At 41.0% G+C, this 14,259-nt stretch overlaps 1 protein-coding gene across 1 annotated transcript in view; it reads left to right on the top strand.

Moving 5' to 3' along the window:
- Positions 1-14,259, top strand: part of LOC135710952 (protein bunched, class 2/F/G isoform) — a 606,346-nt gene that overhangs the window by 7,908 nt on the left and 584,179 nt on the right. The window contains exon 2 of the mRNA XM_065233679.1: positions 10,619-11,688. Coding sequence (XP_065089751.1) covers positions 11,040-11,688 — 649 coding nt within the window. The 5' untranslated portion in view covers positions 10,619-11,039. The remainder of the gene's footprint in view (positions 1-10,618; positions 11,689-14,259) is intronic.

The raw sequence follows: 14,259 nt of genomic DNA, 5'->3' as shown, positions 1-14,259 counted from the left end.
GGTAGTACAACGACCACACATTTATCAAAATTCATTAATTATTATCTGGATGCATTGGATAGGATAACGGAATGACTGGTGTGATGGCGAATGCAAACTTTTAGTAGATGAGAAGAATACATCACGAGCGAGAATGCTGCAACACCGCACGAGATTGAATGTAGAGCGATACAGACAAGCGCTTAACAGACAAAACTCGGTTTTTCGAAGGAAGAAGCGTCAGCAGGAAGACCGAGATCGCGAAACGATGGAAAATCTGTACCGCGTAAACGACACACGGAAGTAACCTTATCACGAACGAGTGTGAAGTGATTGAGAGATAGAAGCAGTACTATGACGAGCACCTCAACGGTGAAGTAGCAGCAAACGAAGGTGGCCCGGCAACAGACCTTGGAGCACGCGCAGAAGACGACAGGCTACCGGCCCCTGATCTTCAAGAAGTTGAGAAGGAGATCGATCGGCTGAAGAACAACAAAGCAACTGGTGTAGATCAACTAAAATACGGTGGTGAAGCACTGGCTAGAGCGATGCACTGGGTAATTGCCAAGATTTGGGAGGAGGAGATATTACCGGAGGAGTGGAAGGAAGGTGTCGTATGCCCAATCTAGAAAAAAGGGTGACAAGTTGGATTGCTGCAACTACCGCGCGATCACACTGCTGAGCGCCGCCAACAAGGTACTCTCCCAAATTCTATGCCACCGCCTGTCACCATTTGCAAGTGAGTTCATGGGGCAATACCAGGCGGGATTCATGGGTGCCCTCGCTACCACGGATCAAATGTTCGCGATTCGGCAGGTTCTGCAGAAATGCCGCGAATACAACGTGCCCACACATCATTTGTTCATCGATTTCAAATCCGCTTACGACACAATCGATCGAGATCAGCTATGGCAGATTATGCACGAGTACGAATTTCCGGATAAACTGACGCGATTGGTCAAAGCGACGATGGATCGAGTGATGTGCGTTTTTCTTGTATCGGGGACACTCTCGAGTCCCTTTGAATCTCGAAGGGGGTTACGGCAAGGTGATGGACTTTCGTGTCTGCTATTCAACATCGCGTTAGAAGGTGTGATCAGAAGAGCTGGGATAGACAGCTTCTTGGCTTCGCCGATGACATTGACATCATGGCACGGAGCTTTGAGACGATGGCGGAAACGTACATCAGACTGGAGGCTGAAGCTAGGTGGATTGGACTTGCCATCAACGCATCAAAGACAAAATACATGAAAGGAAGAGGTTCTAGGGAAGACAATGTTAGCCTCCCACCCCAAGTTCAGATTGACGGTGACGAAATCGAGGTGGTCGATGAGTTCGTGTATTTGGGTTCACTGGTGACCGCCAAAAATGATACCAGTAGAGAAATTCAAGGACGCATTATGGCAGGGAATCGTGCCTACTTTGGACTCCGGAGGACGCTCCGGTCGAATAAAATTCGCCGCCGCACGAAGTTGACTGTCTACAAGGCGCTGATTAGATCGGTGGTCCTTTACGGCCACGAAACCTGGACTATGCTCGTGGAGGACCAACGCGCCCTTGGTGTTTTCGAACGGAAGGTGTTGCGTACCATCTACGGTGGAGTGCAGATGGATGACGGAACGTGGAGGAGGCGAATGAACCACGAATTGCATCAGCTGCTGGGAGAACCATTCATCGTCCACAATGCAAAAATTGGGCGACTACGGTGGACTGGGTACGTCGTAAGAATGCCGCACGACGAACCAGTGAAAATGGTTCTAGAAAGCGACCCAACAGGAACAAGAAGAAGAGGCGCGCAGCGGGCAAGGTGGATCGACCAAGTAGAAGGCGACCTGCGGACCCTTGGCAGACTACGAGGCTGGCAAAGTATGACCATGGATCGAGTTGAGTGGAGACGACTTCTTCGGACAGCAGAGGACAACAAGGCCTTAGCCTGATTGGTAAGGTAAGTATGGATAACGGAAACCATGCTGAAAGTTTGTACGCAGAATTTAACGAAGCCTTAGATCGCGTCAATATATCTTTTTTCTTCTTTTCTTTATTTAACGTCGGTCTCTGTGCCGCAATCTAGTGCCAATTACCGACGGACATCGATTGTCATCCATTGCCGGCAATCGAATGTGCAGGAAGGCAGCTTCCACACCTGTATAGGATATCGCACCCATTCAATACACATTGGTCGGGACCAACGGCTTTACTTCCCTTCCGAAGGAAAACGTGTCCAGTAATTTTTATGTCTCAGAAAAATCCCACCGACCTCGGCTGGGATTGAACCCAGACTCATTGGGGTGAGAAAGCAGTCTTACCACTACACCACCGGCGCTGGCACGTCAATATACCAACGCTTCATTTGAAATTGCAAAAGATGGGAATCCAATCCTAACTCCTCAAATGGCTTGAATCATATCTGACCAATCGCGATCAAATAGTAAGATTCAAAGAAAAAATCCATCCCTATTCATGCCACATCGGGAGTCCAACAAGGCTCTCATTTATGATCTCTTCTAGTTATTCTATCTGTAAACAATGTTTCCTTCATTCTTAAAAAAAAAAACTTAAAATTTTAATTTACGCTGATGATATGATTTTTTTAAATTAAAAATGCCAAAGACATCAACACATTAAAAACTGTAACACAGGTGTTCCACATTTGGTGACACAAAATCCTGCTCCAGCTAAATGTAAAAAAAATGTATCTCAATTACCTTTACTAGAAAACGGAACATACCCAATATACCAACCATCAGAATGTTAAAAAGTGTGATAAAGTTAGGGACTTAGGTATTATCTTAGACTCTAAGCAGCGCCGGTGGTGTAGTGGTAAGTGTGATTACCTCTCATCCCAGCAGGCCTGGGTTCAATCCTAGTCGGCGCTGCCAGGATGTTCTGAGGCATAACATCTCTGATCACGCCTTCCTTCGGAAGGGAAGTAAAGCCGTTGGTCCCCGGTTCATGAGTTGATGGGTCGATAGATTGGGTCCAGGTGTGGGAGCTGGCTTCCTGGCGTCGGTAGCATTGGTGCTCAGCACGGAAAACAAATCAAAGATAAATAAAATCTTAGATTCTAGCTAAATCAACTATAAACAACTATAAACAGGCTCAACCACATGCTGGGCTTTATAAAACGCTTCTGCTATAACTTTCATGACCCGTATACGATAAAAAATATTCCATCACGCATGCAATTTGAAGAGTGTGATAGCACTGATAGTGAGGATATTTGTAACCTAATTGCTCGTTTTTTCCATAACACATATAAAAAATCCAGTAATGCTCTTAAATTGAACTATTTTTCTTACCTACATGAAGGAGAAAATGACGTATCAGTTAAAAATATCACTATTGAAAGTCTCGATGCCGGCAAAGAACCTGGTCCTGATGAAATACCTCCATTTTTATTGAAAAAAGAATAGCAACTGATTTTCAAACCATTGTTTTGGCTTTACATTTTATCCCTCAAAACAGGTGATTTTCCAAAAAATTGGAAGAAATCATTTTTAGTCCCAATAATCTGGCAAACGGTCAGACATTAAAAACTATAGAGGTAATGCAATTATGTCATGCATTCCTAAAATTTTTGAAACAGAAAATATTTAACCAGGTTAAACAACTTCATGAAAGGCCATTTAGCTTCAGTGTTCAGAGAAGTTAAATGGACTTAAAATATAATTTTGAAATTTCGTGGAAATTCTGGACATTTTGAAGAACTTCAGGGCATTTTGTAGAAATACAGCTATCTTCATAAAAATTTCGAGAACTTCGTTAAATTCAAGCAAATTACGTAGAAATTCGAGGAATTTCTTAAAACTTCATAGAAATTCTGAAAATTGTAGAAGCTCAGCAAATTATGTAGATGTTTAAAAAACTTCATAGCAGCTCAACCAGTATTGGAGAAGTTTACCCATATAAGGCCAATATGCGGCTAATGTAAAGATAAACATGCCCTATGCTAGCCGTGTATCTGCGTAATATCTCAAAAAGGCGAATTAGCGGGCTTGTTGGTTACATGGCTAGCATGGTCTTCAGAACTGCAGGCTTTGATTTGGCAACTTACTGGATGTGTTGGGAACTTTCTTTCGCTCAGATCTTTAGAAACATTCGTTAAAAGGTAGGACATTCCTGAAGTTTGCAGATCATGGGTGATCTCATATCTTGAGAGAACTTGGAAAAAATATCGAAATTGAAAGTGATGGAAGCTTGTAGAAGATGTGAAAATTCTCAGGAAGTTATGCTTTGTAGACATTCAAGGATCATTAGAGCAATTTTATGCTCCTCATGATAAGTTTTTTGTTGGGAGATAACACCTTCAAATTTGCGGTAATTCGTTTGCGCCTAATAAAATAGCGTATTTTAAACAAGAAAGTAATAATAAATATCACCGGCTTGGCAACATTTTGATCCGGCGGCGGTGGCATGAAAAATTGACTGGTGTTTCTAGGCCTGTAAACTAACAAGGCACAGCATTGTGATGCAAGTCAAGATTCATCAAAAAACGTAGGTTCACTAGAAAAGTAAGAAAATAATAATCTAGCGTGGTGAGCTTTGAGAAGCCGAAAACTAATTTGGTGTTGTAAGAAGTAATTTTTTGAGGCCACCTCAATTGATTCCAATATGATTCTTGCATAACTGTAAAAATCTTTCTATCTCTAGAACAATTTGGAACCACTGCACTTTCCCTGTCACGAAAAGCGTGAAAATATCGCTCTCACTACTGACTGACTGACTGACTGACTCCGAATGAAACGCACACAAATGCAGCTGATCGTGAGACAGACCGAAAGATGCGAGTGCGAAGTGTCAACGGAAATCTGCCTACCACCATTCGCGCTGAACTAAGCTGATAAGTGGGTGGCACAGCCGGGCGGTCGAAGCGTCGCTGGGGTCGCCTGGTCGGTCGGTGAGAGATCTGTCGAACGGGGAAGAATAATGAATTTACATGTTTACGGTTTACGGTGAGTGGAATTTTATGATTTTTGCTGTCCCGCACACTACATTAGTGACAGTGTCAACGGATGCTGCGGGGTGACGACGGCAACACCGACCAGAGGTCGTCGTGATGAGGATTTCATTTTATTTGAACCGCGCCGCCGTCGTTGCCAAGTCGGAACGACAACGACGTCGCCATCTCATCGTTTTCATCACGCGGTGTAGTCGCCGAGTCGCAAGTTATTATTAGTGTCTCGTCTCGTGAAAATTGTCGAAAATATATCGGTGACAAACAGCTAACAACATATTTATTCGCATATGCAAATTAAATGCACATGCGAGAGCATCTTCCCCGAGTTGCAGTTGCTCTCTCCGTGAGTTGGTATCAGCTTTTGTCGGTATGGGTTGGCGTGGATGAGTTTGTACACTGTGTAGGTCAGGGTTGAATCAATGTATTCACACAGAATCTAGAACAGCATCTTTAGCAAAATAGTATGATGATTTACAAATTGAAATCATGGTTTGGTATTCATGTATTAACCCACATGGGCCAGCTCTAATTAACACACCAGACACAATATCAAAAATTTAACGGACAGAAGTGATCCCCTGAAATGTGTGTGTTTTTTTCTCCTTCGACGTATCATCGCCGCACTGTTCTTGCTGATTGTTGTTATTTGTCTGGTAATCATGGCTTGTTCTTGCTCAATGAGAATTCACTGTCCTATTTAAAGAACGAGACATTTTTCTCAAAAACTTGGCATTACCGTCGACGCCGTCGTTGTCAGTCGACCCAACAAAAAAAATCGTAGCCTATCACGGGTGAAATATATTTCAAAAAAGCGCCTAGGGATGCTCCAATTACGTTTCACCAAGCAATGTCCTAACCGAATGTAAACATCTTGAGGAATCAAATTGTCGTCAGCATTCTAGACAGAAGCAAAAAACGGATGCCGACTAAGACGTCCAAATTTTTGGACCTCGCACATGCGCCTAAGCGTTTGTTTTGACGGGAAATCGTTTGCCGCCGGCAAATCGAGTGAAACAGACGTCTGCCGTCTGGGCTGGGATCGTTGCGAGGAATGCAGGGAAGAGTTGGGTCGAGTGATGGAAGGTCGTCAGAACTTTTGCGCCTTTTGCTAATAATATTTACTGGGTGACGTGATTAGGATTAATTCCTAATGAGACCGGGCCTGTGGTGATGATTCATGGCAGTATAATTAAAACGGATGGATAATCAAACTTGATCGTCTTTCTTCAGCGAGCACCACACGTATCAATATAGTAACGCGAGGGGTAATTATTCACAGTAATATTGATAATGTAAATACAGAAATAGAATGTTGTCAATTATTTATTGTCGATAAAAATCTTTTGTCCTCAACTTTGAGTTCATTGTGGATAACATTCTAGACTGCGAAAATAAAAGTTAATGTTTTTTTTTTTAATTAAAATATTCTGATTAACCACAAGTGCCTTTATCGTATAATATTGCATTTGCATTTTATTTCATACACCAGGGACGCCAGGGAGGCAGCTCCCACATCTGGACCCTACCTATTGACCAATCAACTCATGAACCGGGAACCAACGGCTTTACTTCCCTTCCGAAGGAAGGTGTGGATCAGAGATGTTATGCCTCAGAACATCCCGGCGGCGCCAACTGCGATTGGACCCGGACCTGCTGGGGTGAGAGGTTATCACGCTTACCACTACACCCCCGCCGCCAACTTCAGAGATGTAGAGAGATCTTATAGAATATTTTGGAAGCTTTAAAGAAGTTCCAAGTACCTCAGATAAGCTAGGTCTAGAGATCTTTGGGGAATTTCAGAGATTTTCTATCAGGAGCCGGAGTAGGAGAAAATAGGGTACACGACGTTAGGCATACGGACGTTAGGCATACGGACGTTAGGCATAATGTACGGTAGGCATATTGGACGTTAGGCATAAAAGACGATAGGCATAATCTACCTGATGAATTCCAGCAGGATGATAATGGGGTCCGTCTATTGATTGCTGACATCGGTGACAATAATGAAAGAGCCTTAAGTTTTGGGACTTATGACAACTTGCTTGTGACGTCTTGGACAGGCAAAGTATTGGGTTGCAGATGGTACGTTTGCCACAGTTCCTTGTTTGTTTCAGCAACTCATAACTGTTCATGGAAGTATCGCTAATGACTTTATGCCTAATGACTTTATGCCTAATGACTTTATGCCTTTCGTCCTTTATGCCTAACGTCCGTATGCCTAACGTATTTATGCCTAATAGGGTACACTCGAGAAAATAATCTATGGGTACCAGAATCAGGTATGGTAACAGCACCTTCTCTTTACCTCATCCCTTTATCTGTATCTCTTAAATACAACTAAGTTCATTGAAAAAATCCTTCAAAATGGGTATTTTAACCTCTATAATGATGCGAAAAATAAATGTTTCATTATTTTGAAGAGATTTCAGTTTCTAGAAGATAATACGATTTTATACAGATATATGACATGCTGCATTTTCACGGCAATGGCTGCTTGATATCGCAACCAAAATAAAATTCAAATCCTATTATCAACACAAGCTGATATTTATTTATTTTTATTTATTTATTCTATTTTATTTGTCGTCAATCAGTGTAGACCGTTTTACAATTGTTGTCTTAAGTGCTATTTTTACAATTTTGTCTTTGTTTATATTTTTTATAATATGTCTTAAGAAAAAGTTAAAATATTACTTCTAGTTGACGTTATGCGACGAATTAAAATATTGCTTTAATTTAGTTTTTGTCATTGTAAAGTCAATGTTATCGCAGTGCTTATTATATGTATCCATCATTTGGTTCAAGGGTCCAAATTTGGCATAATTCGTACGATGACGATTTGTAGCAAATATATTTCTGTTTCGTAAATGATGTGTCACTTCTGTGTTGGCATGCAGTTGCTCCGTTAGAAGTTTTTGTTGAGCCGCTAATTGATTGAATTCTAACTTTGCTTGCAGATGCTCTTGACACGATTCGCAGCATGGTAGAAGATAAGAATTAAAATCCCCTACTTTTTTATTGTCCTTCCTGCGTAGTGAATTCCTCTGCACGGTCACTCCTACGCAGGCTGCATGAAATGTGCGTATGCAGCCAGTGCATTTCCACATCAGCGAATCAACGGAAGAGTCAAATGAACAAATTTCACAATTCATATTGAAATGAACGGAACCAACAGCTATCGCGCGAAATTACTACAGCGAGAACGAAACGTACGCAAAAAAAAAGCACAGAACGCACGTGGCTAGGAACGATTAAAAAACGCGTCCAAACCGATTGACGATCGATCGACTAAAAAAAACACACTTAAAACAAAAAATCTGTAAAAAATCTTTACCCATTGAGAATTGCATATTTGTGAAATCGATGAAAGTTAATCTAAATCACTCTGTAATACGACCCCCTCGTAGTATTTACTATGCTTGTCTTTAGTCATCAGGTTCATGGTATGTCTACATAATTTGAGACAAACCTCATCAGCCTGAAGGTTAAATTACATTATTCAGTTTTAAGCAACTAGGCTCATACTGATCTCTAGCAAAAACTATCAACTGCTTTTTTCAGGAGTATTTTTTTATAAGATGTGTCTGATCGGTAAACATTATTTTTTAAATACAAACTTATAAATGATTCATAAAAAATAAAAATAAAACACCAAATTGAATCGTCAACCAACCAACCATCCTTGATGAAGATCCCTAAGGAAGTGTGAATGGCCCATAAATAAAATCAATATGATCCATATTTAAAGTAAAATTTAGCAACACAAATGTAAAGTTGTACCGCTAAATTTCTCATAAATGCAAATTTAAAATGTACAAATAACCTATAAACATATTGAAAATGATCCATAACACGTTCAACAATTGATACATAGATTATCATATTTGTGCACTAAATATATAAAGTTACATCACCAGTAATATTCAAAGTTTGTTTTACCACTGCAAGCTAATCTTCTTCTTCTTCTTCTTCGCATTTCATCGCATATGAGCTTATGGCGTGCTCTCAAATTAGTGTTCTAGATGCACTTCCACAGTTATTAATTGAGAGCTTTCGATGCCTGTACCATTTTTGCATTGGTATAATTGTGCGGCAAGTCCAATCATACTTCTATGCCCAGGGAAGTCGAGAAGTTTTCCAACCCGAAAAATTCCTAGACCGTACCGGGAATGGAACCTTGCACCTCCATCATGGTCAATAATATATTACCCATTAGTTAGCTTTTAGCTTATATATTTCATTCATCTTCAATACCATAACCGTACGCTCGCACCTTACGCTTAACTCCACTCATTAGGTTATGTACGACGTCTGGCTGCAGCAGCTTCTGTACGGAAACCCACTTTTTCTTCATGTCTTCCTCAGATTTGACCTCATTGGGATGCTTCCGTAGTGTCTGCATCATAATAGTCCAGTATTTTTCGATGAGCCTTAGTTCCGGTTCGTTGGGGACAACATTTGAATAGTGGCACGAAGCTAGATCCGGCCAGAAGATTGTAGGGCCCTCGTCTTGCTTCAACAGAGGAAGCAGACGCTTCTATAGAGACTCCTTGAGTAGATCTCGTCACGAACGGCGCACTCCATTTGCCACATGAGCTTATCGCTTGCCAAATCATGTATTTCTTGGCAAACTTTGAAAGTTTCTGCTTCCTTACATCCTCCGGAACATCACACTTGTGCTGGGTGGCGAAGAACAGTATCCCCGGAAGCTGCCGGAAGTTCGCCTTGACGTAAGTCTCATCATCCTTGATGAGCCAATGAGGCTTCGTCAGCATCTGGGTGTACAGTTTCCGGGCTCGTGACTTTCCCACCGTAATTTACCGTTCGTCACGATTTGGAGCCTTCTGCACTTTGTACGTATGCAGTCCCTCCAGGTCCTTGGCTCTCTGAACGAAATACTTGGACCGATTCAAATTTTTGGCCACATCTCTGACCGACGCATTGGGATTCCGCCTAAACGCTTTCACGACACGCATGTGATCCTGATCACTAATAGAACATCCATTCTGACCGCATTTTTCCTGCAGATGCTCAGAGTTTCGTAGTAACGTTTAATCACACGACTCTCCGTTGACTGCACGATTCCGAGTTGTTTTCCGATGTCCCGATGAGAGAGTTGAGGATTTTCCAGGTGCTTGCGCAAAATCAATTCGCAACGTTGCTTTCGGGTGACGTCAATTTTTTCCAACTTTCGAAAAACTGACAGCGATAAAAATACAGTGTAAACAATACACTCATAGCTAGTTCTACCCAAAGTTTCAAGAGAAAATACCCAATTGCTTATTTTCTACAACGTTTTTTCCGTGATGTAATTTGATGTGGGACACCCTTTATGATCATCCAAAATACTATTTTGATGAGCTGAAGCATGAGCATAGAAGTTAAAATTTCTGAAAATTTCAAATATAATTAGGGGAAATGGCTCTAATGTGGATCTATTTATCTAAATATTGGGCCCACAGATAAAGATCTCAAGTTCTTCAATTATTCATATAACAGTGGAAAAGACAAATGGATATTTTTGAAATTTTATAAAAAATGCTTTCCTACCAAATTTATGATGGGCGCAACATTAGGGACATTAAGGCTGACATTAGGGACATTATATGAAATTGTCGGTGATATCAATGTTTTTTTTTTATAGTTGTCTCAATTAATTTGTGTTTTCTGCTTTATTTTCAGGAGCAAGTGTAACAAAGTGTGACCAGTGCATATCAGTATGAATAAATTAAGAAGAAAATGCTTCCACATAATTTCAATGTTCATAGTGCTAGTGAAATCAGGTCAAGTTCAGAAGATTGCATCGGTGAAATCAAATCCTCACAAATGCCCCACCGAGGGGCCATCAAAGCATAAGCAAGGCAAGCGTGCATTCCTAGTGTTATCAACGTCACCGGCAGAAGCTCGGTGAAACCCATCAGCCGCAGTGGCCCCCCAGAATGTGTCCAGTGGTGCCGCGGGGGCCAGCCGAACGTACGGGCTGATCTTTGTGCTGCTATCTGTATTGCTCTCGTCGGCGAGTCCCCTAGCGGTGCCATCAGCGGCACAATCTCAGAATCACCATCGGAAAGTTACCGAAAAGTTGCCGCCTAACACCGATCACATGCAGCAGCAGCTGCAGTCTTCGACGGTAGTTCCGCATCAGCAGCATGGTCATCGAAGGATCGATTCCATCTCTTCGATTGACCTCGTACGATACTGGCCGGGAACTCCTCCGGATCTGTACAATATCACTCTCAGTGCGATGAAGCAGTACATTAGGAGCCAGTTGAATTCAACGGGTCTTGGCAAAGGCCCTCGAAAGCGATCGCATCATCACTCGGATGCCGATATCGATTTTTACCAGAAGATTATAGAATTCAACAATACCCAGTCGACGTTTAGTTCTAATTATTTAGGTTATGGCAGTAATAAATCATCAGTTTCAAATGTTACTCACCATCATCCACCGCGGTTGGGTGATACACTGCAACCTGGGATATCTATGGACGTGCCAGGATTTCCAGAGCAAGATTTACATATTGATGATCCGATGGCCTCGTTTGAGCGGTCAGTGGAGCATTCCAACGATCAAGATGCGGCAAATGTTGCCAATGCTGAAGATAGTAAAAATAGAGCCAGTGCTACAACCAACGCCAAGGATTACAGCATACAGAATGATGATCCTCGGGAGTACATGGCCGGGATATCTCCCTATCCAGAACGACCGGCAAAAACGACAACATGGGACTCGGCTTTCGTCAGACATAGAGGTGAGTCTTCTTGGCGTATTTTCCAAAACACTTTGAAATAATGAATTGATGGGTGCCATATCACATTCGCTAATTTACTTACCATTTACGGTCTCGACATCGGTAGCTTGATGGGAGGTCAGCGTCGTTCAACGACTGTCGTTAAAAAATCATTTTATGGCAGTTTTATTTGTGTGACACATTTCATGAGAGGACGGGCGTGGCCTTAACGCTTACATATTTATATACAAATTTCAATGTTTCCCTCACTCGAATCTGTAATAAAAAGTGTATAAATAATTTCCCCTGTCATGCAGAGTGTTTTTTATACTTTTTGTTTTTGGTTGTTCTTTTTCTATTTTTCTTGTCTCACCATGGGAGTATTTTACTTTTCCCAGACATCGAGACACAGGTGTGGAGCTAGAGAAGGGACATAAGAAAATGTTCATTGCACGTCAGGCATTCCCTTTTTTCAAAACTGCTCAGTAGTTACTGTAATTTGATGGCTGCTCTAAATTTATTTTTCTGGAATTAAAAACCAAATATGAGCCAATACTTTCCCAAATGTTCTCGAAATGTTATTGATTTAATAGAAATTTTCTGAATCTATCGGAACTAGTTTTTCAAGATCTTTAAACTATCCTGAAAGCCTTTTCAAAATAACTCGAAGGTTATAAACATTCCTTATTTTCTCTCATGTTTTAGGGATCTTCCTTTAAAACCCTTGAGTTTCCCTGAACTTTATTGAATTTCCATGAAATTTTTGCAACATGCCTAATATCCTGGCAATTATTTTGGAATTTATGGAACACTTCAATTTTCCTGATGCTTACGGAAAATCTCTGAAATTATTGGAATTTCACATAATACCTAGCTTCGTCTTGGAAGATATTACAAAATGCTTGAAATTAATGCAACTGCTCATAAGTTATCTGATCTTCCTCAAAGTACTCGAATCTTCTATAAAGTTAATAAAGCTGCCCCTTAATTCTTTAAACATCTCTGAACTTCTATGTACTACCCTGAAGATCTCGGGACTGCTTGAAATACGTTAGCAGTTGCCTGAAACTAATGGAACTGCCTTCGCTGAAGTTCCTGCAGTTCTTCTGATGTTTTCGAAACTGGTCTTTAGTCTACATAACTCCCTTTAAACTTAGCGAATTTTCTGATGCTCACAAGACTTTGCTGAAGTTTGAAATAAACATGCCAATGTACTCAAAACATCTTTTAAGTTGCTGCAATTTACTTAATCTTAATGGAACTTCCGTGAAGATTTTTTATATTCCCCAATGCTTTTGGAGCTTTCCTGTTCTCGAAACGCTCCATAAGTTTAAGGTACCACCCTGAAATTAATGGATTGCTTAAAAATATTTAAACTTGCCTCAACCTTCTCGGTCTTTGGTTGTATTCCCGGTATATTTCTGTGGATCTCGTAAATGATATGCGGGAACGACTTCCTTAAGATTAGCGGAACTTTGAAAAGGTTCTCGAAGTTCTCCTGGAATTCATAAAACTGCTCTAAAGTAACTGGAACTAACCTTTGCAAATCTTTAACTCCCCTATTAGACTGATAAGTTCCATAACTTATCGGAACTACGCTGAAGTAATCGGAACTGCCCCAAAAGTCACTAGGTTTCCTGAAGGTCTTGGAACATTGTAAAATGTTTCCGCTATTTTTCTCAATTTCCCCGGATTTCTGCGAAATTTTCTGGACATCATTTAAATTATCTCGATACCGGACATTTTGAGAACATCTTGAAAGTTCCTGAATTTTCAATGAATTAAATGAAACCGCCTTGATTATCTCGAAACTTTCCTGAAGTTCCAATAGTCTGTTGATGAAAATACTCTGTTATTATTGGAATAATTTACTCGTTCTTCTTCTTCTTATTCGCATTTCAAGCTTATTGCTTAGCGCATATTAGCTTATTGCGTGCTCTCAACTTAGTGTTCTAAATGCACTTCCACAGTTATTAATTGAGAGCTTTCGATACCAATACCAAAGCATGAATTTGTATATTGTGTGGCAAGCACAATGATACTCTATGCCCAGGGAAGTCGAGAAAATTTCCAACACGAAAGAATCCCTGGACCGGACCGGGAATCGAACCCGCCGCTTCCGGCTTGGTAATACCGTGCTTTTTTGACTAGGCTATCAGGCCCCGAGGCAATAATTGTAACCGTCGTAAATTCCGTCGGATAAGTTCCTACAATCCTGAAAAAGTTGATGGGACTGCTCTGAAGGTCTCCTAGCTTCCATTAAGTTTTGAGAACATAACCTTTTTGACCCGGCATTACTTTAAACAAGCTGAAACTTTGTAACAAAATATGATAGAGACCTGAAATTTCCCCACTTTTCCTAACTTCCGTAAACGAACATTTTACTGTCAAAAGAAGCTTTCAGCGACCTCTAGGATTGGGGCTACGAAAAAAAGTGACACATTAGGGTCCAAAAAGATCCAGAATGCAACTCGCTCCCAAAAATCAATTTTTGCACCGAAAAATAAAGGATCCTAGAATGGCACCCTTTCCAGGATTTTACCAGTTTGGGCATTTTTGATACCTGGCACCGGTTCCTATAGGGCACAAAAG

The sequence above is a fragment of the Ochlerotatus camptorhynchus genome, unplaced genomic scaffold (genome assembly GCF_037179485.1).
Source record: "Ochlerotatus camptorhynchus isolate MF236.1 unplaced genomic scaffold, CSIRO-AGI_Acam_v1.1 ptg000408l, whole genome shotgun sequence".
In the NCBI taxonomy this organism is placed as follows: domain Eukaryota; kingdom Metazoa; phylum Arthropoda; class Insecta; order Diptera; family Culicidae; genus Ochlerotatus; species Ochlerotatus camptorhynchus.
This window is presented reverse-complemented; position numbering and strand designations above follow the sequence as displayed.